Source organism: Pollicipes pollicipes, unplaced genomic scaffold (assembly GCF_011947565.3).
Source record: "Pollicipes pollicipes isolate AB1234 unplaced genomic scaffold, Ppol_2.1 Scaffold_7246;HRSCAF=8694_pilon_pilon_pilon, whole genome shotgun sequence".
In the NCBI taxonomy this organism is placed as follows: Eukaryota; Metazoa; Arthropoda; class Thecostraca; order Pollicipedomorpha; family Pollicipedidae; genus Pollicipes; species Pollicipes pollicipes.
The window spans coordinates 79,125-102,583 of NW_023597044.1; the positions used below are offsets into that span (position 1 = coordinate 79,125).

A 23,459-nucleotide genomic window follows, 5' to 3' on the forward strand; every position below is an offset into this window, starting at 1 on the left:
CGGACCTGATCTTGCAATTCGAATTCACTCAGTTTCAAATATGTAGTAAAGACGACTGTGTCGGGGCAAAGGGTCAGCCTGCCAGGTACAGCTGCCCTTCACGGCACGCGCGAGCAATCACGAGGATCAGAACCATTCCACTCTTCTCGGGTAGCAAGTGACCACAACCTTCCTTCATCCTTTCGAACACCGATTCGGTCACTGCTCGCATGTTCACGGGTATAAGAAAGCGCTGCTCTCGCCCGGCCTCGATGGAAGTCACATGCCTTGGTCACTCTCCGGTGGCCCGGTTGACACCGTTGGTCGCAATCGTCTGGCCCGATGGTATCCACACAGCGCGACTCACCGCAACTATGCGGGATGGGGCGAAAGGATACGGTCTGGGTGCTCGTTATCGTTTTTCATGGCATGCTGCCCCGGTGCCGCAGGCCAAGTCGGTCAGATCAGTCTCACCACAAAACCTTGGCGAGTTGCGTCGCCGAAAATGTCGTCCACCCCACGAAATACGGACAACTTAAGCATCCAACGTTCAGACGTCTATGGGAGAGTCCCTATCCAAATCGGACATTATCGTTGCATGTTGTGGCCCTAGCAATATTGCCGAGCCACATGTCCTAGTGTAGCCCGATGTCCCATTCTCATAAACAACGTCATGCTATTCATATGCGTATTAATCCATTTATTAATCCAGCTTCCACAGATGCACTTCAATCCATGCAAATGTCACAACACGAACAACAGCAGTCTTTTCCGGCACTTGCCGCCCCACGCCAGCGCTCAATAACTAGACACCTGCCCAGTTGACGTACAACACCGCTGACCTACAATGTCAGAATGCGGTCAGCCTCGCACCGCCTCCAGCCGGCCGGCCAAGGGCGCTCCGCTCCGCCCACTCCGGTACAGCGCGGAAGGCGCTGGCGACGTGGGGCGACAGCGGACTGGGCAGGCCAGCCAGCGACCCCCACTGGGTCAGCAGGCGGGTCGGTCGCTGACCTCGCCGGGCCAGGGGCAGGCCAGTCAGCGACCCCACTGAGTCAGCGGGCGGGTCTGCCGCTGACCTCGCCAGGCCAAGGGCGGGTCGGTCACTGACCCAGCTGGGTCAGCAGGCGGGTCGCCTCGGCCGCCGACGCCTGGATGTCATGGCCCGCGTCTGCGCGGGCTGCTTCCAGTGCCGGCGTCAGACGCACGCTCAGGGCGCCGACCGGCGCCAACACTGGGAAGTTGAGCTTCTCCTTCAGGTCACGGAGGGCGCTGAGCACAGCCTGAGTCACAGCCAATGCTTCCCGACGCAAGCTTGGATACTTCGGCATCTCTGGAAAGTGTCGGGCGGACATGTGCAACGAGGAAGCAAAGCAGACTTCGTGAGCAGTGCCGTGTGGAATGTACAGTGGTAGCACAGTACCAGCTACCCTCAAATTGATCCAATTTTTCTGACATCTAGAATAGCGAGATGCTTATCCAAATAATGAAGATGTTCGCCGCACTGACAGCTCCACCAGGGCCGAATGGTGAGCCAGCCCGGCGCCATCGCTCTCGCCATCAGCACCAGCTGTGCGGGCGGATGTAGCGCGGGCGCGGCCGGCGCCTCCGCCTCCGGCCTCCGCCTCCGCCTGCACTCACCCAGCGCAAGCGCCAAAATCACGCCCAGCTGGTTGACGGCCTCCGTCAGCCGCGGCTGGTCCCGCTCCACCGACGGCTCGTGCAACAGCCACAGTCGTGACGTCACCGGCCGCAGCGACGTCACGATCGCCAGCTGGTGGGCACGCGTGGAGCGCGGCATGGCCGCGGCCAGCGCGCCCACGTACCGCTCCCAGTGCGTCTCTGTGGAGCGGCAGCGAACAGCGTGCAGCAAGCCGGGGGGGGGGGGGGGGCAGCTGGCAACCAGAGGCACACTCGTGTGTTACCGCGTTAATATGCACTGGCTGGGCAACGTTTATGAGGACAGCCACGTTGGACACATGAATGACAGCATATTTTTATATCCGTTCCTGCGAACCTATTTCGCCGGCTCCCAACCCAGCATCGGGCACGATGGATGCGACGGCATCGCTTGATAATCTTATAGCAATATCATGCATCGATACGTAACACCACGTCTTTGAACACCCACAGCACACCAACACGTGCGTGTCACCTAGTACCACCCGCGTAGCGAGCACCATGCTCCTAGTTCACACGCGCCCCCGACGTAACATTACAGCAGCGGCAGGCAGCCCGGCCGTGTCCAGCGCGAGCCCTGGACCGGCCAGCCGGTGCCGGCCCGGCGGCTGGCGCCTACCCTGCGTGTGCCGCGCAGCGGGCCAGGCGCGGCCGAGCGCCGTGTAGGCGGCCTCCTGCAGGCGGAGCCGCGCCGCGCTGTCAGCCGGCTCCTCGTCACCGCCGCTGCCGCTGGGCCGCGGCGAGCCCGCCTGCGATCCCTGCCGGGGCGGGGACGGGGCGTCACACAGGGCGAGACGGGACGTCACACCGGGGTGGGACGGGGCGTCACACAGGGGCGGGACGGGACGTTACACCGGGGTGGGACGGGGTGTCACACCGGGGTGGGATGGGGCGTCACACTGGGGCGGGGACGGAGCGTCACATCGGGGTGGGACGGGGCGTCACACCCCGCTGGACTGTCGCCAGCGGCGGAAGACGTGGCAACGGGACTCTGGTGCACTCGGACTCACTGACTTCTGATTTAAAGCGACGCACCAGCCGTCAGGCAAACGCCACTGCTCCGGTTGGCCTCTGCCCTGACCTCATAGCGACCAAGTCCACAGCCCCTCAGCGACCAGAGCACACTCAAGCGCCTTCGACGGACGCCGCCACCAGCAGAGTCCACTGACCTCGACGTACGGCGCTGCCAGCTCCCAGAGTTGCCCGAACCGGTCCAGGCTGAGGTCGCGCAGCACACGGCCGGCCGCCGCCAGCGCGTGCGCCTTGTAGTCGGGCCGCTCGCGGGCGGCCTCGCGCAGCACGGCGTCGGCCAACGGCTCGGGCTGTGCCACGCCGGCCGCGCAGTTCTGGCACACGTCGGCCAGCGCGCCCAGCAGCGCCTGCTTGCCGTCCCAGGTGCGGCTAGGCAGGCCGGCCAGCAGCGCGTCCAGCACGGCCAGCAGTTGATCGGCGGGCAGGCCGGCCGAGAGGCGGGCGGCCGCTGCGCCCAGCGCTGCCGCCGCCTGCGCCTTGAACGGCCACGACTGGCCGGCCAGCGCGGCGCGACACAGCGCCACGATCTCTGCCAGGTAGAGGCGCAGCCCGCCCTCGGTGCCGGGCGCCAGCTCCTCCCACACCTCCTCCCACTGGGCCACCTCCGACTCGGTCTCTGCGCGACCGGCGGCAGGGGTCAGACCCGCCGCGTAGTATCGTGCCGATGACATGTTTTTATTAGTCGTCGCGTCGACGACTAATAAAAACATGATGAAAACAAAAAAGCAAGCATGATGGCATGAAGAACCAGGCCAATACAAGCACGCTAGATATTAGGTGGATGGAACGCGCCCACGCGGCACCGACGTTAGTTACCACAGTGTGGTGGTCGATGGCTCAAACACTTGCACATTTGTACGGCACATGACGTTCGACGTTTGCCTAGCACGCTGGCTTGTTTCGGCTCTAGTGCCAAACCCCATCTTTCGCCCTGCCGTTTCTCTGCTGCCGATGGGCGACGCGTCAGCTGCCGGGCCGTTCTCACCGGGCGTCTTCTCGCGGTGCATGGCGAAGAAAGCGAGGCTGGCGGCGTCGGCGGCGTGCTCTTTCAGCTGGCTGGGGCTGTGCTGGCTGAGTGACTGCAGCGCCGCCGCGCACACCGGCCTCAGCGTCTCGTCTGCGGCGGCCGGCGGCCCGGGTCAGCGGACACCGACACTGGACACAGGACACAGGACACAGGACACCGACACAGGACACAGGACACATGACGCAGGACACAAGACACAGTAAACAGGCACGGACACGCACACTGGACACGGGACCCAGGACCCAGGACGCAGGACACAAGACACAGGAAACAGGCACGGACACGGACACTGGACACCGGACACAGGACACAGGACACAGGACGCAGGGCACAAGACACAGTAAACAGGCACGGACACGGACACTGGACACGGGACCCAGGACCCAGGACGCAGGACACAAGACACAGGAAACAGGCACGGACACGGACACTGGACACCGGACACAGGACACAGGACGCAGGACGCAGGACACAAGACACAGGAAACAGGCACGGACATGGACACAAGGCACGGGACGCGGCACAGGCGAGCGGTCAGTCTGTTCACCTCGCGGGCGGCGCCGCTTCACCGGTGCAGGCGACCAGCCGCTGGTCACTTCACACACTGTACCGCGCACCTCTCCTGGTACCAGTGAACACCGGGCCAGCACGGCCCCAGCGACACACGACCCACGTGACCATCCTCCGCCTGCCAGGGCCACCACCTCGCCCTCGCCAGCGCGCGACACCCACCTTCCCCGTCCATGTACCAGGCGCGCAGTTTGGTGATCAGCTTCTCCACGGAGGAGGTGCGGGCGGCGCGGCAGACGTTGCCGCAGGCGGCGGCGCAGCAGCGACGCACCGTCACGTTACGGTCTTGCATGCCGTGTACCAGCGCCGACAGCACCTTGCCTGGCGACGGAGATCGCGTCACGTGGGGGGGGGGGGGGGGGGGGGCTCAGTACGTGCAGGACCCAGCGGCGCTGGGCCAATCGAGCCGCCGGTATGTCCAGCTGGTGGAGGCGTGGCGCATGGTGTGGCCGAGCGTTATGCCCTCCCAAAGAGTCAGAGGAAGACGCGGCACTGGCAAAAAACGAACCAGTGGGTTTATCTGCCTACAATGTTGAGACCCACACCAGTGGGCCCATGTTACGACCATAAGCACAGAAAATAAGCAGGAGTGTCGCGGTTTTCAGTCCCACATAAGCCGCACGATCCGGTAGCACGCGACGATTCCACCCCCGGGCGGCTGCGGCGGCCCCGGGAGCCCGCTGACTTTCCCGCTGCCCCGCCGCCGCTCACCGGCCGTCTGCTGGAGCACGAGCGGCCGCTCCGTGGCGAGTCGAGCGGCGAACAGCGCCACGCCGCACTTGGTGCCGAGGCCGGTGTTGCGCTTCATCAGCTCCGAGAGACGCGGCACGATCTCGGCCGCCTCCGCCGCGTCCACGTACTGGATGCACTGCCGCGCCGAGAGTCCGATCTCGGTCACCGAGCTCGCGTTCACCTCGTGCTCGGCCAGTTTCGACACAGGGCGGTGTGTGTAAAACGTGCGACGACAATCGATAACGGTCTAAATAATCGGAAAACTTTCGCCTAAATCACAAATTTCTCAAAAAGTTTGCCTTTAAGCTTTACAACACAGGGTGATGTGGAAACCGGCAGGCGGGAGGAAGCAACATGACACCTGAGTGCGAAGGTGCCACACCGTACGACCAACGGTGTTTCTTAGCCACGGTCTTTTCATTGTTATCCTGCGGGTATGTTCCAAATTCACATTTGTCACGCGGCTTCCTCGACACACACAAGCGAATTCATCGCCATTTGATCCCGACCCTATAATGACGGTTGGGTATGAGCGCTGCCACCCCGCCAGCGGTGACCTCCTGCCAGCCCGGACCGTCTCCCACCACCCGTCCGCCGGCGGGCTGGAGCGTCGGCAGCGTCGGCGCGTACCTGCGTCAGCGTCCTGAACATGGCCGAGTCTTTGGTGATGCCGAGTCGGCCGCGGTCGATCACCTCCTGGGTGTCCGCCTGCTGGCCGAACGCCACGCTGACCTGGCGCACGGCGCTGGACTCGAGCGTCGAGAGCGCCTCCAGCAGGGCGGGCACCAGCAGGCGCAGGTGGGGACGCAGCTGCGGCCCGGCCGTCCGCGCCAGCTTCATCACCGTCGACAGGCTGCAGGCGGCGGCACGCGGCGTCACGGCAAACACACATGCGAGACAGGACGATGTGGATGGTGGGCGGGGCCCGGGTGTATGTCAGACACGAGCCGTGAGGGATAGGTGGAAGAGAGCCCCAGGCATGTCCGAAGCATGGCCTTATTTTTTGCATGCGAGACACGGACCGATGATGGGCGGACACGACCCAGCTACAGCCAAAACGCCGGGGGGGGGGGGGGGATTGGGAGCAGTGTCGAACGCTTCAGGCTAAAAAAAGTACATACAGGAGGGTTTGTGGGGAGCGGGAAGAAATCGAGGCCGACCACCGACGGCGATCTGCTTTCCTCGCTACACAACCGGAGGCAGTCGCGCAGCTGTTGACCATCAGTCTACATCGTCTGTCTTACGAGACCAGACAGGACCGACACCAGACAGGCCGACGCAGTCGGGTGTCGACCCTCAGTGAAATCTGTCATGGACCGGCGCAGGCCAGTGCGACAGTCGTGGGGCTGGCGCGGAGCCAGCCCGGGGCCGGCGCGAAACCAGTCTGGGGGCCGGCACGGAGCCAGTCTGGGGGCCGGCACGGAGCCAGTCTGGGGGCCGGCACGGAGCCAGTCTGGGGGCCAGCGCGGAGCCAGTCTGGGGCCGGCGCGGGGCCGGTGCGAGCGTGACCGACCTGACGCTGCGGACCTCAGACACGGTAGAGGCGAGGCCCGTCTCTAGCAGCGCCGGCAGCACCAGCGCCATGGCGCGCTGGCTCAGCTTCGGTGCGTCCTGCTGCTCGCACAGCCGCACGCTCACCTGGCCACGTGGCGAGATACAGGCGAAGGATCAGCGACAGGGGCGGGCGGCGCGGGGACTCGGCGACTGCGGCCGCACAGTCATGGCTCACACGCGGCTGGATTAAAGCACCCTTTCGTCGATTGAAAAATCACTGATCATCGCCAGGCATCACCTGACTCATCAGCATTACTACGCCATCCATGGACGTTTTACACAATCGGAAGGTTAAAGCAGCCATTTTTCAGGGAGCTTTATTACGTATTTCCTTAAACATGAACAAAATACACGGACATTGCCCCATTCAAACCAAGCTTGAGGAGAAGCACCATCAAAGAGCCACGCCACACCCCTCCACACCCCGCGCCCCGCGCACCACCCCACTAACCCACACACTGGCCCCGCCCACCTCCGCTGTCCACCGGGCGTCTACTGACCCTGCTGAGCACCTCCAGCGTCTTATGGGCGGCCAGCCGGACCGACTCCTTGATGTCGTCGCGCACGCGGAACAGCGTGCTCCACATCTCGGGCAGCCGGTGCAGCACCGGCTCCAAGGCGCTGCCGCCGCCGCCGCACAGCAGCTCGGCCAGCGCGGCGCAGCACGACTCGCGCACGCGCCACAGATTGTCCGTCAGGCGGGCCAGCACCTGCGGCGCGCGGCGTCAGCGGCGGGACAGGGGCGTCAGCAGTGTGCGTGGCGGGCGGAGGGGAATCAGAGGCAGCTGAGGAGTCGAACAGAGGGGAGTCAGAGGCAGCTGGTGAGTCGAACAGAGGGGAGTCAGAGGCAGCTGGCGAGTCGAGCAGAGGCTGCTATCAACCGACGATGGCACGTCGTTGTTTGACGGCGGACAGCACGCTGACTCATGGTGAGAAACACGCCAGCAGGATCGGGTCCGGCAGGGGTCGGGTGCGCGCGGCACTGATCCCAACGTCTGCAGCGATCCTAACCCATCCCAGGTACGCTGTCAGTACTACGCCACCACACGCGGACGCCACGCCAGCATCAAGCCGCGCGCGACTGGCAGCGCCAGCTGTGCGACTCAGCCCGGCCGTACCTCGTCCATGATCTGCGGCAGGTACTGTTGCATCGTCTTGCTCGTGTCGGGCACGATGGAGGCCCAGATGGCGCGCATCGTCTGCTGCACCTGCGGCTTCGGGTCGAACTGGTACCTGTCGGGAGAGCGGCGGCGGTGTAGACATCTGGAACGCTGCGACAATGCTGCCGATCTGAATCACCCGCTCCGAGCTAGCCAGCTGATATAATGCCTCACATCGGGCAGCAACCGCAAATTCAATGCACATTTTAATCGGTGGGAACTGATCTGTGCGCACTGATCAGATTAGTGCACACACCAGATCAGATCAGATCAGTGCGCACTGATCAGTGCGCATCCGCTGAAAATGTCATTTTGGGCAGATCAAGTCGATTTATCCTGCGATGAATGTTTATGGCATGACGTGAGTAGTGTATCACCATCACAGAGTCATTTTGCCCCTAATCTGGCCGAATGCACGAGGGCGCTCCTCGCGGGCACCTTTGCCAAAACGCTGCGCTTCTCGGAACCCATCGATCCAGTGAGCACGCGGTGCTATCCTCGCGGGCTACCTGCCCCATGGCCGAGTCGGGCATGGCATCTACCAGCCATACGACCTTCAGCCCACAACACAACACCCTCAAAAGCAAACCGAAGCCCTCAAGCTTCGCATACCCGTTGTGTAAACGTCCAGCCAAAAAGGCCCACGACGACTGGCGCCCCAGCGTGGACGCCCCACATTCCGTGCTGACACGCTTTGCGCCGGCGCCGTGGCCCCGTTCGCCGCCGCCACTGACCGGTACAGCTTGGGCACGATGTTGCCCAGGTGGGGCGTCAGCGCCTCGCCAGCCCGAGACGCGATCGTCGAGAAGCCGAAGGCGGCGCCGCGCCGCGAATTCCAGGCGGCGTTGTGGTTCACCAGCGTCATGAACTTGTATATGAGGTCGGGCTGGTTGAGGTCCGACGCCAGCGAGCACAGCTCCTTGTACGTGGAGAGCTGGCCGCTGCCAATGAGGTGACGTCAGAGGACTCCTCAAATGACGGCGATCGGGCTGACGACGGGTAGCGGGTGATGTCACTACTGCAAGTTCTAGGCTCATGCGGGCCGCCGCGGTACACTGGTGAGACCCCCACATCACCCTAGCACCTATCAGGGCAGCCAGCGCTCATAATGTTCGCAAACTATCACTTGGATTGACTAAAGCGTAACTATTAAAGCTGAATTTTGCATTATTGACTAAAATGCGACGTCCACAAAACTGGTTGAAGATCCCAGCCAGCAGGGTTTCGCTGCGATCCACCCCGCCTGGCGCACACCTGACCGCAGGCGGCGGCGCCGCCGCCGCCGCCGCCGCCGCCGCCGCCGCCGCCGCCCCCCCCCCCCCCCCCCGGCCGTGCCTCGACTCACCCGGACGGGTCCTTGCCCAGCTCGCCCTGCCCGAAGAGGCGCGTGTCGCCGGTGACCTTCTGCGTGCTGGGCCGGCCGGCGGTGCCGGTCAGCGCGCCCACCAGGCCGTCCACCAGCAGCGCGCGCTGCCGCTCGTCGCCAGAGTCGTACACCAGCGCCAGTCCCTTAGAGGCCGCCTCCTGTACCAGGTCTGGGGGCGGGCGGCGGCGTGAGAGCCCGCCCGACAGCAGTGGACTGACGGCAGCGGGATGGGCGAGCCCGCCGAGACGGACTACCGTGGGCGCCGCCATGCCAAGCCGTCGAACGAGCTCTGAGTACACTCCACAGTACACACACACACAGAGAGGTATGTCCGAGTTATCGTCGACCACGCTGCGTCGAGCACAGCCGACTGAAGCTGGAGCGAGGATGGTTCCGCGTGAGCCAGGGGAACAGCCGCGTGGTGCCGATGCCAGAGTAAGCCGGCCCAGCGCGCGCCAGCCGCCGCCCGTACCGTTGCCCGAAGCCAGCAGCTCCATGAAGGCGTTCTGGATGACGGCCAGGTTGTCCCTGAGCGGCTGCTGGCGCTGGCAGTGTTTGACCAGCGCCAGCAGCCAGACGCCGGCCGACTGGCGCACCCTCGGGTGGGTCTGCCGGACAGTACGGCGGCCGGTCAGCCACGCGCACACAGACACCGTCCGAGCCGCTCGCACTGTGGCGGCGTCCGCTTCTCGCGTACTGCACCACCATCGCTGACTGGGAGATGCACCGCAAACGCTATACGGCGTGATCAGCACATGACTGCGCTCCCGTACCACCCAAACACTTGCGGCATCCCCTTATACCATTCCGAGTTGCACAAGGTAAGTAAGTTCAAAGACAAAAGCAATGTAAACCACCCATGTGCCTGCTACAGAACAGCAGTCCAGCTTCGTGTCCTATGGGATGCTTCGCCACTACACTACCCAAGCCACCGCGCCCACCAGCGTACCGGCACGGTGCCGGTGCCGGTGCCGAGCGAGATCCTCACCTGGGTCAGCTGGTTCTCCAACAGCTGTCGCAGCAGCCAGGTGAGCAGCTCGTCTGGCTGATAGGACTGGGCGGCGGGCGGCGGCGCGGCGCCGTCGTCGGCCGCCGCCAGCCACGGGTCGCGCGCCTCGGCTGACAGAGGGCCCAGCACGGCACACACCATCGCCTCGCCCACGGCCATCTGCAGCTCCAGCTCGTCCAGCTGCCGGGCGCAGACCGACAGGCTGACGCGTTGCCAACAGACTGGCTGCTGGCAGCAAACCGAACTTACCGCCGGGTGTGATAACAGCCGCTGCCCGGCGCGACGCGCCAGCGATTAGGGCTGTTTTGTATGCGATAGAAGCATGGGTTGGCAACTGTACGTAACCAACACACGAACTGCGGTACCAACCACACCAGCTGTTGTACGAAAACAGGCACAAACGCTGCTTACTTCGTGTCCCCAGCTCGCCCTCGCACGCCTCCAGAGGTGCGTCCCACTGGGCACACGCTCGGCGGCGGGCCAGCGGCGCCGGCGCCCGCTGCCGCCGGCCCTCACCTCACTGGAGACGGAGAGGAAGTGCTGCACGATGTCGCGCCGGAAGGCCAGCGTCGGGTCACCAACGCACACCCCGCCGCACGCCACGATGGCCCGCTCGCGCGTCTGCCGGCAGCGGCCAGGCGTCACGCCAGCGGCCGGCACGGCAGCCACGACACACAGCGGGCACTGGCCGGCAAGGCAGCCACGACATACAGCGAGCACTGGCCGGCACGGCAGCCCACAGCGGGCACTGGCCGGCACGGCAGCCACGACACACAGCGGGCACTGGCCGGCACGGCAGCCACGACACACAGCGGGCACTGGCCGGCACGGCAGCCCACAGCGGGCACTGGCCGGCACGGCAGCCACGACACACAGCGGGCACTGGCCGGCACGGCAGCCCACAGCGGGCACTGGCCGGCACGGCAGCCACGACACACAGCGGGCACTGGCCGGCACGGCAGCCACGACACACAGCGGGCACTGGCCGGCACGGCAGCCACGACACATAACGGGCACTGGCCGGCACGGCAGCCACGACACACAGCGGGCACTGGCCGGCACGGCAGCCACGACACACAGCGGGCACTGGCCGGCACGGCAGCCACGACACACAGCGGGCACTGGCCGGCACGGCAGCCACGACACACAGCGGGCACTGGCCGGCACGGCAGCCACGACATACAGCGGGCGCTGTCAGGCTGAACTACCAACACAAAGTGACGCACTTGTATGCCACCGCATCGGTGATGTGTGGAAAGAATTCGGCACAAAGCGTAATGTTGAAGTCAGGTGCTACGAAGGGGCGTCGAATCAGCCCTGTTCCATCTCCCAACTCGCGACAACACGCTGTCGTTTGCCGAAACCATGTCGCAGCGCGATGGACTGGTACAGATGCATGAATACCGGTGAAAATGAGGATCTTATCCAAAACCAGCTGGCCGCACCAGCGTGCGGGACGTCCACCGCCTCGTCCCCACCTTTGAAGCGAGCTCCTTGTTGGTGGCCGTCTTCAGGAGGCGCGTGATGACGTAGTGTCGGGAGGGCGGCGCCTTCTGGTCGGCCGGGCCAGCGCGCACCGGCAGCGGTCCCGTCCGGCCCATCTCGGCCAGCGCCTCCAGACAGGCGGCCAGCAGCAGCGGCTGCGCCGAGTCCAGGTACGCCACTGCGGCGGCGAGGCGGACGGGTCACCGGCGGCCGGTCGGGCAGGGGGCGGCGGTCGGCGGCGCGTCCATACCACCCCAGAGCCCCGTCAAAGGTCCCTGCTACCCGCCGGACCTACACCTGCGTCGCCGGGCTCAGTTCCATGCGTTGTAACAACGCGCCAAAGTCACCGTAGGCGCTAACTTGCCATTGCGATGCACATGATCGTGTCCACCATCAGCAAACGGCGTGATTGAAACACAGGCCGTCGCGCCGGCCGGCTACAGCAGCAGCGGAGCCGGCGCCCCCGCCCAGCGCGTGCGGCAAAGGCGGCCTCCGTCTCGACCGCGCACGGCGGCGCGCCACTTACGCATGTCGGCCATCAGCTGGATGACGCCGTCGTCATCGCGCCCGGGCGGCCGGCCGGCCCGGGCGCGCCGCGACAGGCAGTGTCCCAGCGCCAGCAGGCCGCCGTGCTGCTCCTCCGGCACCTGTGGCCGCGGTCGCGCGATTACGCGGCGGCAGACACGCCACGCCGGCGCGCACGCGCCACCAGATGGGTCACACACAGACGTTTACATATCAAAATCATGAGTACCGTATCATGTTATAACGTCCAATCAATCCACACAAGCATAAAGCATCGACCGAAAAACTTCCTGCGAGCGCAACACAAGACAACAAAGAAACAAAAACACCACCGGCAATCGTCCCAGTCAGGCTGTAACCCTCCCCCAGGCCCGCCGCCGTCATACCTTGCTGACGGCCAGCTGATGCATGTGTCGGAGGGCGTCAGCGAACGGCTGGTCGTCCAGGCTGGCGGCGGCCACCACGCCGTACAGCTCGGCGGCGTACAAGCGAACGGGCTCGCGTGGGTACGAGACCAGCGTCTGCCGGCACGTGACGGCGTGGGTCGCACCGGCCGCGCACCGACAGCCGGGTACGGGCAGCCCAGGTCAGGCCCGGCGCAGCGCACGTTCTCGTGACCTAGGCTGGCGCCGGTGAGACACTTCCAGCCCGCGCGCTGGTGGCAGTTTGGTCTTATCGAAATATTTACTTACAGCTGGGTGCAAACGAGCAAGCGGGGCTACGTACCAATGGGAAGAAAAATGCGGGGATGAAGTCCAAACGTAGTAGGGAAATAACTTTCATGATAACGGCCAGGAGAACAGTATGATGTTGACACAACTACTAGGTTTGCCGTACAATTATATGACATTGCTTTCGAACACGTCTCAGAAAGCTTTCATCCATCCCGGCATATTCTAAAGCACTAAGGGCGCAGCACTCAAGCACTCAAGCACATCGTCTCCTTACACCCCGCACAAATTTCACCTCAAGACCTCAGCCGTTTGGCAAAACAAAAACAACAACACACGACGGAGCCATCCGCAGGGCGAACGCACTCGTTTTCATCGCGCAGCCTCGTCCCCCACCGTTCAAATGTCTGCCATCGCTCCCGGCCGGCACCCGAGCCACTCGATCCCACCCACAGGCCGGCGAGATGCGTCCCGCCTCGGTAGCCGTCGGCAGCCGGTCCACAACGCTGGCCGTCGCCGCCGGCAGCAGCGCCGCCGGCTGTACCTTGAGCCAGTCAAGCTTGTCGGCCAGCTGGGGGGCCAGCCGGCCGGGCGCGGCCGCCACCGTCTCCAGCAGACAGAAGAGCGGCGCGTCGGTGACGCTGGCGCGCAGCAGGCGCGTCGCCAGCCGCAGGTACGCCTGCACCGGGCCGGAGAGCGGCGGCGCCTGCAGCGCCACCGACAGGCCGGCGGCGCGGCCGCGCGCCAGCTCCAGCGTCACCGGCCCGGCCGGCGACGCCTGGTGTTGCAGGCACAGGCTCAGGTAGCGGATCATCTGCGGTGGAGACGCAGCGAGGAGTGCGGGGTACTCGCTGGTCGACACGAACGCATGGACGCCAACTCAGCCTCCCATCCAAGGCGAACATTCGATGCCGTGCAGCACGCTGCGCGTTATTTTGAAGGAGGCATTTTTCATACCACAAGTGACACCTCCGAACATTCACATTCTGCCTTCACAATTCGATTGCGTTGGTTATGCCTAGCCTGTGCCTTCCTCAAAGAACACGCACAATCACAACGCCACTCTCCCACAGGACGCCTCCGACGTTCCAAACAAAGCCAGAATCAGCATGACGAGACTAGCCTGACCCCGACCCACCCTACAGCGCAGCTACGTCAGAGGCCACTCTCCGTCCTCACCATCGCGAAGGCTTTCGGAGGAAACGGTAAGGTGCTGTTGCCTAAGGTTGTCACCAGCTTCTTGGCTTCCCGCTCGCCAGCCTTCTTGGTCACGCAGTTGACCATCTCCGCGAAGTCTGGGAACTCACGGGCCTTCGAGCTATCCTGCACATCCTTCTCCAGAATTTTGAGATGTTTCAGCGCTTCTGCGGCAACCTCTTCCTTGCTGTCAGTGAAAAAGAAACAGGCACCTTTGTGAAGCCCAGACAAATAACGATGCAATTCACAATGACGCGTCATAATAAGTGGCGACTTGGCACACCCAGTCTGACAAACATCCATAGCACCCCCATCGGCTACCCGGCACCCCTATATACATCCCTGTCTCCAATAAGGCCACGTTCACTAGCTCAACCCAGCCCCCTCCACTCTCACCCCACCCGAAGTGCCTAGTCAGCTCCTGCCTTGCAATCCCTGGTACTTCTTTTCTCTCCAATCACATAGAGCAGAACTGTTTTCTGGTTTCCTAGAAGCTTCGCAACTGGGAAACCAGAGGTGCGGGGATCGATTCCCCGCGTTGCCCGCCCTTGCTGCCAGGCTGACAGGTAGGAGACATAACAGCTGAGCACGTCGCAAAGCCCCAATGACACTTATAATACATATACACACCATAACACCTAAGTTGATACAAGCAGTGCCCCACCCACTCTAGCGGCATGAGCCCCGGCCTCTGCCGGTCTCGCTCCTGCACGCCCCCCGTCAGCACCTGTCGGCGGTGGCCAGCAGCAGCTGCAGTCGGGAGCCGGCGTGCCGCTCGGGGAACACCACCGCCCAGTACTGCACGGCCACCTGGCGGACGCGCACGCTCTCGCGCTCCAGACACGAGGTCAGCAGCGCCTCCATCACCGTCTGCTGCGCCTCGTCCAGCTGGCGCAGCGACGGCGCCAGCAGCTGCAGCGTGTCTTGCACGAACTGGCCCGTCTCTGACTCCTCCTGCGGCGGCGGGCGGGCACTGTCAGCGGTGAGGAGACGGCGGACGGTGACGGCGCGCAAAAGACAGGATTAGAGCCGCCCGGCAGCAGGGCCGGCGGCGGCGGCGGCGGTGCAGGGCTCTGACATGCCGGACCGCCAGTTCGGCGCGCGCCCCACCTGCTCGATGGCGTCGAAGAAGACCTTGATGACGCTAAGGTCGCGCGTGATGACGGCCGGCAGCTTCTGGCCGAGCTGGCCGACAGCGGTGTAGGCAGCCGAGCGGAGCCGGGCGTCGGTGCGCTCCTCCACCAGCACGCTGTGCAGTACGCCCAGGATCATGGCGCCCAGCTGCGACAGCCGCGCCTCCGTCGAGCTGTGGAGAGGGACGAGGCGCAGTTGAGGAGCGTCACTAATATAACTACGGCAATGCCACACTCTAATACGCGGAACAATGAAACCCAGGCGTCCAAACCGCTACAACTGATACGTACTGGAGGTGAAGCACTCTATTTGCAAACGCTGTAGTGGAGGTAACTCACTGTTGAATTATTTGATTGGTGAGCTGCAGAGCCAGCAGCTTCAACTTGGGATTGGTGTTGGTGCCGTAGAAGCTGTCAAACATCACCTGTGGAATACCGAAATATTCGCTACTATCCTAAACGGAACCATAGCTTTAGAGCAAAGGCATCGCCATGAATCACACATGTTACTACAGAGTGCGACACGATAAAGCACCGACACCTTTCACGTAAAATCCACGACGTTCTGGACGCTACGACAGCCTACTCTAGACAGCCAACCTCTCACCACCACCCGCTTCCTATACAGCACGACCGCCGGCCGGGACCCGACGAGCGGCGCTGGCCGCCGCTCCCCGTCCAGGGACGGCCGGCCTTACCTGGACCGACTGCGGGAACATGGTGGCGGCCGTGCGGGAGCGGGTCAGGTACGGCAGCAGCTTGAGGCGTATGCGCGTGCTGACCGGCTGGCGGCGCAGCTCCTGCTTGGGCGCCTGGCTCGGCTTGTCCTTGGGCACCAGCGTGCCCAGGTAGATGTCGCACAGCTTGGCGATCAGCGCCGGCTCTTCCCAGTCCAGGTCACTGCACGCGCCCCGGCACCGGTACAGACACGGCTGGGCCAGCTCACCGCACATGGCGTGCGGAGACACATCAACTGATAAGGTATGTCAAACATTCTCACCTGGCTCAAGATGCTGTACTGTACAAAAACTACTCAAACTTTTCACATTTTCACAAAGACCTCGCTATGCCCGGTTTCTGCACAGGACTGACACACACGCACGCGCACGCACACGCACACGCACACCACACACACACACACACACACACACACAAACACACAAACACACAACACACAACACACACACACACACACACACACACACACACACACACACACACACACACACACACACACACACACACACCATATGCACTATATACATATATTATATATATATATATATTATATATTATATATATATATATATATATATATATATAATATGGCTGGCTCTGGAGACATTCCCTGGTTGGTTCAGCGCCGGCTCACCTGAGCCGCTTGAGCTCCATATCGGCTAGGTTGGCGACGGTGAAGCGGGTGTCGGCCATGGCGACCAGCAGATGGGGAGCCACACGCGCCGCCGGCAGCAGGCCCTGCGCCAGGAAGCGCACCAGGCCGGCCTTGAGCCGCTCCAGTCGGTCGGCCGGAGGCGGCTGCGGGCCCAGCGCGCGCCGCACGGCCCGCTCCGAGAGGCCCGGCGGCGGCAGCGGCGGCGCCGGCTCCTGGCCACCGCCAGCGGCGGCGGGGGGCGGCGGCGGCGGCCGGCGGTGGCCACGTCACCCTGCCGACGGCACACCGGTCAGACAGCTGGCCCGGCCGCATCATCCCAATGGGGGTCCGCACGGCAGGATGAGGCACGCAAGACCTGTGGCATGGTGCGTACGCCCGCGGTCATCATGCAACAACTGAAACGGGGTCAAATCGATCCCCATCGTCAGGAACTCTTAGTACTGCATACCATATTGAGAGAACGTCTCAAAAAGTGCATTATTATGCTCTGTGGCACAACGAACTGGGATCAAAACTCAGTTCGTGTTTACGCTTTCAGCACAGCTGCGCTGGAAGTTTAGCCCCATTTTGACCTCCCCAGAAGACAGTGACTGTCAACAGACCCACTCACTCGGCGGGCCGCGGCCTCACATACCCGTAAGGCAGCAGCAGCAAGTCCAGCATGAAGTCCAGCAGCAGATCGAGCACGGCCGGCTTTTCCCTGAGGGCGGCGATGTCGGCGCGCGCTCGCTCGCCGCTAAAGTCTGCCGTGCCCAGCACGTCCGCCACCAGGGACAGCAGCCTGCGGGTGGGGAGGGGGTCACCAAAGCAGCCACGAGCACCACCGTGCCCAGCAGGCACGCCACCAGGAGCAGCAGCCTGCGGACGGGGGGGAGATCACCGGAGCGGCCACGGGCACCACCGTGCCCAGCAGGCACGCCACCAGTGACAGCAGCCTGCGGGCGGGAGGGGGTCACCGGAGCAGTCACGGGCACCACCGTGCCCAGCAGGCACGCCACCAGGGACAGCAGCCTGCGGGCAGGGAGGGGGTCACCGGAGCGGCCACGGGCACCACCGTGCCCAGCAGGCACGCCACCAGGGACAGCAGCCTGCGGGCAGGGAGGGGGTCACCGGAGCGGCCACGGGCACCACCGTGCCCAGCAGGCACGCCACCAGGGACAGCAGCCTGCGGGCGGGGGAGGGGGTCACCGGAGCAGTCACGGGCACCACCGTGCCCAGCAGGCACGCCACCAGGGACAGCAGCCTGCGGGCGGGGGAGGGGGTCACCGGAGCAGTCACGGGCACCACCGTGCCCAGCAGGCCACGCCACCAGGGACAGCAAGCCCTGCGGGCGGGGGAGGGGGGTCACCAAAGCGGCCACGATCACCACCGTGCCCCATCACGTCCGCCACCAGGGACAGAGCCTGCGGTGGTGAAGGGGGTCACAAAGAAGCCAGAGCACCACCTTGCCAGCACGTCCGCCACCATGGACAGCAGCCTGCGGCGGGGGAGGGGGTCACCAAAGCGGCCACGAGCCACACCGTGCCCAGCAGGCAACGCCACAATGGTAACGGCAGCCTGCGGGCGGGGAGAAGGGCATCGGAGCGGCGAGGAAGGCCGTTACGGAGGTCAACCAAAAAACCGCCCGCCCGTGCAAACCATTCTTGGGGATGTCATAAAAGTTGGTTCCAGGCCCACGTGGTCGTACAAACTTTACAACACTCGTCGACCGGGGGTTTTTTGCCTCATCTTCACCGGGCACCGGAGAGATCATAGGAACCTCTCCACTACGTAAATACTACAACATAAATACCGAATCCCAGATATACTACAGCCAAGAAGAGGACAGTGTTGCATAGCTGGCGGATACCTTACACAGGTCAGTGTCATGTAACATTGGTGAAAGTGAGCCGCCATAGCTTCCACTTCAATGGGGGTAAAATTGTGAATTTGGGCCTGCTTTATACATTCCAAACTAGGTATGCTCCAATAGCAAATGTACCTGACACTATGAATCTTATAGCCAACAGCTGGGTGTAACATCAAAAACATCAAATGATGTCACGCAGGTCAAGCCTTTTGTGCATAGGTTGCCTCAGGTTATGTCACATACTAATCGTGCCTGTTGTACTCACAAGCACTCAAACACTTGTAATCAAGCACTCACGGGTCTTGATGAGACTGTGGGCTGTCCTCCAGACTAATGAGCATTGAGATCGCCAGCTCCGCCTGCTTGGCCAGGTCCAGTCGAGGGAAGCCCATCTTCAGGTAAATCACTGTAAAATTCTGCAAACAAATGTGCGGAGCAACATCACTGTTTGTGAGACGACATCATAAACACAGTGTGTGATACAGTGATACATTAACACAGTGCAAGGAACAAGCATAACGTGAAACAAAAATGGACTAACCCCAAGTCAAAAAGTGACGCCACCCTGTTGCCATACATGTCATGCATCTGTATCACACAAGATGCACATCGGCACAAAACATCAGTCAGTGACTGCCTCTGGGCACCTTGAGGAAGCTGGTGGCAGCAGGGTCCTGGTACTGCAACAGCAGTGTGTCCACGGGTAGCTTGACGGCCGGACGGCTCTTCAGCCGTTTGTTCACGTGAACCAGCAGCTCCATCACCTGATGAACACAGGCCAACGCATGCATGTCGGCTTCGTCACAGCCGACGGGAGACAGGCTCGAAATGGTCGCAACAGGAGGCGGACGTTTTCTTCTGCCAATATGCAATGCGCCAACTGAATGCAGGCCCACAAGTGTTTGTAGAAAAGTTGGAAATGATGAAATCCAGCATGCCCGCAGTTAAAACAAGTTTGAGATCATATCAAGATCAAGATAAACAAGAAATATGAATGATTTCAGACAAATCACACATTCCAAATTCAATATATAGCTGAAATATACCAATGCTGGAACATACATAAAACAATGTGCACACTGGATGATTTTTCTGATGACACTGGAAGACATTCCAAATTCAGTATGTAGCTGAAATCTATCAATGCTGGAACATACATAAAGCAATGCACAAACTGGATGATTGCGGTCAATTCTAGCTGCCTGGCTATGCTGATTTGTGTTTATCATCCCAAGCGCTGAGCTACAGGAGCTCAAGGCATTTCAATTGACGTGCCATTCCAAGCTAGTACAAATTTAACTTCTCACAATGCTGGTGAAAGCAAGGTGTGGCCTGAAAACTCAGTCACAGTGGTTGGCCACTATTCCGTGGTCACACAAGCAGTGTTCACAGTTAATACAAAATCCAATGAGACAATGCAGACCATGGAACAAACCTTTTTCCTAACTCCTTCCTGTGTGCTGGACAGTTTGAGCAGTACTGGTGGCAGGAACTTTGAAAGAGCATTTTCCAGTTGCTCATCACTTTCGGCTGATCCAATGCGCAGGAACACCCGCTCCACCAGAGCTGAAAGCGATAATCATACTTCACTAAAATCCTGTTGTCATATACACAATGTCTCAAAAAGCTGACCACTTAGCACGTTTTCATTTCCCCAGAAGTTTTGAGCCATTGTGATATGGCTGAAGGCTGCATTGAAGGTGGGGGATTCAGGAAGGCATCACCACCACGAACGGAATCAGCGTGCGGAAATCGCGCTTGTCTGCTATGCTAGCATTGTACACAAGGTTTTCAACAGTGACAGATCTGGCTGTCGACAGGTGTTATGGAGTCCTAAATGCCTTCTACATCACACCTCCAAAAAACACCTGACGACTGACCGAAAGTTCACAGGTCGAAACGCTGTGCAAATACTAAGATGCCAGACAGTGATGATAGTCCATACAATTGTTGCACATGTGCTATTAATGCATCCAATTCTTCCAGAAAACTACCAGAGATAACTACTTTTGCCCAGGTTTACATACAAAATGAAGACAATTGTGTACCTCTTGTACTCATACATGACTACCTTACATACACGTTTTGTGCATCATGGGTGTTGGAGCAGTAAATTTCCTGCTAGGTTCAGGGCTAAAGATTTTCCTAGCATTGTAGTGCACCATTTTTGTGATATGTGTAAACACAGCTTAAATAATAAATAAATGGTGAAAAAGGTTGAATATTCCTCTGGACTGTTGAGAAATACTCAATAAGCCCACAATTCAAAATGAAGAATTATGAATTGTTCCCTGATCATGTTGTGCCATGACAAAATGGCAAAGTGCAGAATTTGCTGAAACCTTAATAGACTTGCCCCCAAAATCATAGGCAAATTGTGTGCTTCAGATTTGAAGGTGTCTGTACTTTTGTACCCAAACAAAAAAGTAAATGTCCCAGCCTGGAATGTGGTTCAAATTGTTTTTTATTGGCACATTTCTGACATTATTAAAAACCTCAATGACTCAGTTATACAACCTAGTCAGCAGATGTTCAACATGTTGCATTAATTCCTATGGAGCACCATGTACAGCTGTAATAAAAGATATGAATGAAGTGTGCTTTGCTAGGATTTTTGTCTGAGCTGTTTTAAGCTGAAAATGCAAACTGTCTTTTTAGCTACATCACTTGCTCAAATAACAGCTTGAGCAGATTGCTTGGATGACTATGGGTTCCACACACCACAGAAAGAGCTTGTCGCATGCACCCTTACTAGTGATTTTGTCTCTAGTGTTTCCTCCAAAAAGAATCCCCTGGGATTCTCCATCCTGTGCAATACTGTGACATGCCAGCCAAAGCTAGCCCTTCCCAGCTTGGCCCCTTGCAGACTGGCCATTCATGTCAGTTCAGCCTAAAATAAGCCTATTCTGGTTGTTGTGCCCAGTACAACCAGTGTCTTAGTGTCCAGTACAATACCTTTCCCCTAGATCAGAAGCAGCTACAGATAGGGGTTAACAGAAGGTCTGATTGAGCAGCTGATTTTTGCCACTCCAACTCACATTCCCAATGAAAAATTCCTAGAAATAATTGAATCCTAAAAAAACAGTTTGCTGATTTCAAAATGGGGTGAATGGGCATGCACAATCAACCGGGCAATCAACCACCTGCAGCAGGTTCAGCTGTTGCATCCTAAACCACCAACAAAGCCATGTGCAGTATGTTTTGTCACCATGATTTGATGCATGTAAAATTCATTTTTAATTTGAGCCACCCTGTGCATCACTGAGACAAAACATCACCTATACTTATTGTTCCAGCAGTCTCATCACAAACCAGCACAAAGAGTTGTGGCAAATATCTTGATACCAGTGATGAGCATCATGGGCATCCTTGCTGAAGATTAGGCATCATTATAGGTAGCAAGCCTTTTACATCTTCCAAAAGGTACCTCCTGATATTTCTCTTTTTGATGTGGCATTTAATTTTTTAGAAAACAACTTTTTATTGACAACAATGTTGAAACATTTCAACGATTGTTTTCCAAAAATGGCAACACCAACTGTGTCACCTGTTCTTTATAATGCTGCATAACAGAATTGCTCCTATGAATTTTCCCACCTAATTTTCATGCCATAAGCCAACTGGAATTACAAATGAGGGGAGACTACGTAATGCGCAGTGTCCTAAATATACTGTAAATGCATTGCCCACCCCTGGAGCTCAATGTGATGCTGCCTGCCTACCTATCATAGAGTGGGAAGGTTCAAGTGACTTAAACACTCATCATTTGCCCCTTGCTGAGAAGGTGTGGGAGTGGTGGCCACACTGCAAAAAATATACCTGATGCCAAGTTTGTCTAATGTAGCAATAGCAGCCTGCATTGAGTGGAGCAAATCTGAGAATGGCACATGGTAACCAGGAATTTCAGGAAAAATGAAGTCACTGCTTCAGGGAATTATGATGTGCTAAGGCTATTTCATGCAGGAGCCTTGCCCAAAGATTTCTCCATGAGAAATGGCTAAACAATTCAGCACAATTTAGTCATCAGGGCTTTATGATGCACTCAGCTGCTGAGGCTATATGGCAGCACAATTTAGTCTAGCCTCAGTTTGATACATGCATACTTAAGGCTCAGTAAAGCATAGCCACATAGGCATTTCAGTGCAGTGGATGGAGTCTGCATCTCAGTCAATGGCAGTAGCCACACAAGGTCAGGTGGTCAGCGGACTGTGCCGAGCAATAATGTGCATGAAATGCTTGGCAATTAAATTCTACTCAACTGGAAATCCATGATTGTACGGTGTTGTGGTGGTGACACCGTTTATAAAACAATGCCCAGCATGGGCTCTGATCCCAGAAAACCTGCCCACTTGATGCATTTGGACTTAGTTCATGTGTGAATAATAAGTAACAATCACATTTTCCACTTGCTAGACACAAAACCATGTTGCATAGCCATCTAAGACTGGGTCACTCAGATGAGTGAGTAAAACTATGGATGCAAAATGAGCGAAACAATGCATGACCTGGAAATCTTGCAGTGAACTGCATGTGATACACAACGTCCCAAGCCGCGCCAGTACTGTCTCTGACCGTCAACGACGAATTTCACAATAACCTACTCATAAAAGTGGTTCACCAGCTTCCTATCATTGCACAAAAGGGGTCTCCAAGACTTTCCTACCCATTTGTCGCACACATTCATGCCAGGTAAATAAGCAAATGCATTACCTAGCTCATCCTGAGTGCCCGGCGGAGGCGCCATGATTGCCGAGTATTCAGCATAACAGAGAATGACTAAAACAGTGAGCGAAGATATCCCTATACATAAGGGAGAAAACCTTGGTAGCTAAGAAAAACTTAGCTGTCTAACAAGATTATGGAAATAGAAACCCCACAAATGAATTTTTAGATATTTAATAAACTAAATGCCGTAGTTTTGCTATATTGTGTAAATTATTGCAGGGCTGAAGAATGCTAGCTGCAAGGGAATTCCTCAAAACGAATGCTATTCCTCTCTCGATGTCTACAAAAGATACCAAATTCTGTGCACGTCGGATCTGCGTCATTTCTGTATTTTGTACACTATTTCTGGTTTGATTTAGGGGCAGTGACGTC

The 23,459-nt window shown here is 59.2% G+C and overlaps 1 protein-coding gene and 1 long non-coding RNA gene across 2 annotated transcripts; both read right to left on the reverse strand.

Moving 5' to 3' along the window:
• Nucleotides 1-670: 670 nt before the first annotated feature.
• On the reverse strand, nt 671-23,119 carry LOC119110896 (proteasome adapter and scaffold protein ECM29-like). Its single transcript, XM_037234772.1, has 33 exons — nt 23,073-23,119; nt 19,798-19,928; nt 19,010-19,126; nt 18,660-18,778; nt 17,958-17,990; nt 17,624-17,756; nt 17,420-17,448; nt 17,144-17,294; nt 16,493-16,656; nt 15,819-16,020; nt 15,460-15,545; nt 15,098-15,293; nt 14,715-14,941; nt 13,970-14,174; nt 13,455-13,604; nt 12,506-12,640; nt 11,588-11,698; nt 10,626-10,730; nt 10,089-10,289; nt 9,573-9,708; nt 9,080-9,269; nt 8,469-8,675; nt 7,693-7,807; nt 7,075-7,284; nt 6,534-6,658; nt 5,651-5,873; nt 5,000-5,156; nt 4,451-4,609; nt 3,677-3,808; nt 2,829-3,307; nt 2,279-2,417; nt 1,621-1,821; nt 671-1,312 (listed from the first exon to the last, which is right to left on the reverse strand). Exons 1-33 carry the CDS (start codon nt 23,104-23,106, stop codon nt 1,083-1,085), a joined length of 5,232 nt encoding a protein of 1,743 aa, XP_037090667.1. The 5' UTR covers nt 23,107-23,119; the 3' UTR covers nt 671-1,082.
• On the reverse strand, nt 16,748-18,708 carry LOC119110892 (uncharacterized). The gene is made up of 3 exons (XR_005095571.1): nt 18,660-18,708; nt 17,148-17,294; nt 16,748-16,784 (listed from the first exon to the last, which is right to left on the reverse strand). It is a non-coding gene; the product is annotated as an uncharacterized LOC119110892 (long non-coding RNA).
• Nucleotides 23,120-23,459: the final 340 nt, after the last annotated feature.

Excerpts from the sequence above, each read along its gene's own strand:
- LOC119110896 (XM_037234772.1), bottom strand. The coding sequence starts at position 23,106 with ATGGCGCCTCCGCCGGGCACTCAGGATGAGCTAG. Across the intron at positions 8,676-9,079 it reads CTGGGCAAGGACCCGTCCGG|CGGCCAGCTCTCCACGTACA; the intron begins GTGAGTCGAGGC and ends CCTCATTGGCAG. Across the intron at positions 3,308-3,676 it reads GCACCGCGAGAAGACGCCCG|AGACCGAGTCGGAGGTGGCC; the intron begins GTGAGAACGGCC and ends CCGGTCGCGCAG.